This window comes from Genypterus blacodes, unplaced genomic scaffold (genome assembly GCF_046128005.1).
Source record: "Genypterus blacodes isolate CSIRO-AG114 ecotype Tasmania unplaced genomic scaffold, CSIRO-AGI_Gbla_v1 ptg000438l_1, whole genome shotgun sequence".
Classification (NCBI taxonomy): domain Eukaryota; kingdom Metazoa; phylum Chordata; class Actinopteri; order Ophidiiformes; family Ophidiidae; genus Genypterus; species Genypterus blacodes.
Genome location: NW_027467208.1, coordinates 5673506 through 5676308, shown reverse-complemented (window position 1 = coordinate 5676308; position 2803 = coordinate 5673506). Strand labels below are relative to the sequence as shown.

At 40.3% G+C, this 2803-nt stretch overlaps 1 protein-coding gene across 3 annotated transcripts; it reads right to left on the bottom strand.

Moving 5' to 3' along the window:
• Positions 1 to 374: 374 nt before the first annotated feature.
• On the bottom strand, positions 375 to 2510 carry LOC142989659 (ictacalcin-like). 3 transcript variants are annotated; one of them, XM_076139287.1, is made up of 5 exons: positions 2379 to 2434; positions 1723 to 1763; positions 1517 to 1591; positions 926 to 1086; positions 375 to 663 (listed from the first exon to the last, which is right to left on the bottom strand). In XM_076139287.1, the coding sequence occupies exons 4-5, from the start codon at positions 1076 to 1078 to the stop codon at positions 520 to 522; spliced, it is 297 nt and encodes a 98-aa protein (XP_075995402.1). In that variant the 5' UTR covers positions 1079 to 1086; positions 1517 to 1591; positions 1723 to 1763; positions 2379 to 2434; the 3' UTR covers positions 375 to 519. The 3 variants fall into 3 exon arrangements, with proteins under 3 accessions (XP_075995402.1, XP_075995403.1, XP_075995401.1); XM_076139288.1 differs by lacking the exon at positions 1723 to 1763 and having other exon boundaries at positions 2379 to 2441; XM_076139286.1 differs by lacking the exons at positions 1517 to 1591; positions 1723 to 1763 and having other exon boundaries at positions 2379 to 2510.
• Between the last annotated feature and the right edge of the window lie 293 nt (positions 2511 to 2803).

Sequence of the window (2803 nt, the reverse complement as noted above, 5' to 3'; positions counted from 1 at the left end):
ATTGTCAAGTGACAGCCTTCTCTGTCGCAGGCCCCTCTGCTGCCCCCAGGTGGCGCTAGGGCTCTATTCAGTGTCCTCTACAAAGAACTCATGGGGATTCATTAGAATGAGGCCAGTGATAACAACTTTATATTCTTTTTTGTATTTTTCCGGCAATTCATTTATCATGTAGATTAAACCTTTTTTTGATCCGTACTCAGAGTAAATAATAAAACATGTTCTGCTGGTGCTGACCCATCACCCGCCCTGAAGCAGCAGTCTGTCAAATTGTGGTGAGGAGCATGTGATTGGAGCACCCTGGCTGCACCTCAGTCCTGCATCCATGACTCCTCCCCTCCCATCCAAGAATGGGAAACACGTCAATGAGGCATTAATGATTGTAAAATGTTTATTACATTTTATTACACATCAATGAGTTGTGGCTTCATTGTATGTTTTCTTAGTTACTGCTTTACATTAGCAGTTAACATTTCTTTCCTTGATTCTCTGTCATAGTTCCCCTGCTCCCTCAAGGTGGCGCTATTTACATTCCTTAAAGAATTCATGGCACATGCAAGTGAGGCAGCAAACAAAGCTGACAAACTCCTTGAAATCTACAGTCTGGTCCCTGTTTACGTCCAGGTCCTTGAAGATTCGGTCGATTGCTGCCTGGTCAGTTGTGTCCTGCGTGAGAGGAATGCAGGCGAAATGCATTAAAAGTGTAAATACAGTAAATACTTACATACCTACACACATAATTTATATTGTTATTGATCGTATTGATTGATTATATTAAGATATTTGTTAAAGTTTTATGACGGATCATGGAAGCTACTTCATTGAGTCTGGCTGTGAGGACTCACACACATCTAACTCAATCAGAAACATTCAGCATTCATCACCCTCCACATACATGGAGTGAGGTCAGAGGTCAGAGGTCACTTACCCCCAACATCCCCTTCATTTCATTGTTGACCAGATCCTTCAACTCGTTTTTAGTCAGGGTGTGCGCGTCACCTTCCCTTTCAGCGTACATTTGGAAAGTGGTGATGAGGTCAATCATAGCCTGCTGGATTTTAGGCATCCCTTTGGCTGCCATTGCTGCACCTACAGGATGAGTTTTGTTCATTATAACTGATCATGTGGTGAAATACGACAAGTTAACAGATAATATAATTTTCATTCACAGCCTATGGGGGTGGCAGCAAGGAAAGGAAAGATGACAGAACAGATGACTGCACACCTCAGGCAGTTACTGACAAAGGTTGACTCCTCCTGATGCTGACAAATGTATCCAAAAAAATTACAGATTGTAATAAAATGGAGTTCATGAGAATAATTCACAGAATTATAGAAACAAATTTATTCAATTCACAATCATCAAGAACTCTTGGGCAAATTAAACCGGTGACATCACAGTTTTTGTTTTTGTTAGTTTTCTCCTTTGCTTTTCCATTACGCTGGATACAAATACAGCCACCAGGGCCCAGACACTCTCATGTCACTACCCCTGTCCCGGGTGTCCCCCGTCTCTTACATAGCCTATCTGCTGAGTGACTCAAGAAGGCATCGTTATGGCAACGGCGTCATCTCTCCTGGTAATTTCCGTGACCTACAAATAAAGATGCAAGTTAAATTCCCTGTAGAATTGTCTGTTCTCAATGGAAAACTTGGTTTGAAAACCTGTTTTCCCTCTGTCTCAATGAGCAGTGGAGATACACGTCTGTTTGCATTCTGTCTCACATGGTGTTGCTTTCTCCCTGGGGTGTAACGGTCTGAGGAAACTGAGGTGTGTAAACAGGAGAGAATTGTAGAGGATGAGAGTCGAGGAAGAGTGAAAATGCAAATGAAAATGCAAATGAAAATGAAAATGAAAATGAAAATGACAATGAAAATGCAAATGCAAATGAACATGTAAATGCACATGCAGATGAACATGTAAATGCACATGCAAATGAACATTTTATTTTTTGGTGTGGCACACCTGCATTATTAAGTCTCTCAAGCAAAGGAAATCCAGTGGGCATTCAGTTGTGCTTAGAACACAAGGAAAATGCTGAATATGCATAAAATATAAATAACATTTTAATATTTGACATTGATTAAATGAAGGGAAAAACAATTATGCTGTACACACTTTATACTTTTTTTTTATATACAAGTCTGTATCCGGATAAATATTCCCTTATTTCCGATCATTGATGATATTATATGCAGATTTGTTCAGTATCTGCTCTTACAGGTGCGTTTCTATTTCACTGAACTGCACTGAAACTCACAAAAAATGCTTTGAAAATAACACAACTTTCAACATGCTAAAAAGTTTTTGTGCTTTTTCTTAAAATTGCTGAATGAAACCAAACCTGCTAACAAAACAGCTTTGAAAATCGTCTTCTCACCGTGGATGATTTGCTGAGACGACCTGAGGAGAGTGAGCTGTAGTCTGTAGCTGCTGTCTGTAGCTGTAGTCGCGAAGAAATAGAAGTCATGGGTGCTTTATACATCACCACACCCTTCTGCCGCCCAATAAGATGCTCGCTTAATAATCATCCACTGCCCCTCCTTCTCCCTTGATGTTGTGTTATGACCTCAATTTCTATTATCTTCTATTTTTGTCATTGAGAACTGCTGTCTACTTGCTGCCCGAGGTATTTTTCACGTCATGTCCATTACACCTGCCACACCTGTGATAACTCTGGATGAAAGGAGGAATCTGCCTTCAGCATACTTACTAAACTAGTATTTGAAGTATGAAAGTGTGTGTATCTTTGTGACACATCCTCCTTGTTGCTCCCAATTAAAGTCATGTTACAGTCCAGTAGAG

What these genes read in the sequence shown, in the direction of transcription:
- LOC142989659 (XM_076139286.1), bottom strand. Translation starts at nt 1,078, where the DNA reads ATGGCAGCCAAAGGGATGCCTAAAATCCAGCAGGCTATGATTGACCTC. An exon ending in AAATGAAGGGGATGTTGGGG is followed by an intron (nt 664 to 925) that starts GTAAGTGACCTC and finishes CCTCTCACGCAG; the next exon opens with GACACAACTGACCAGGCAGC.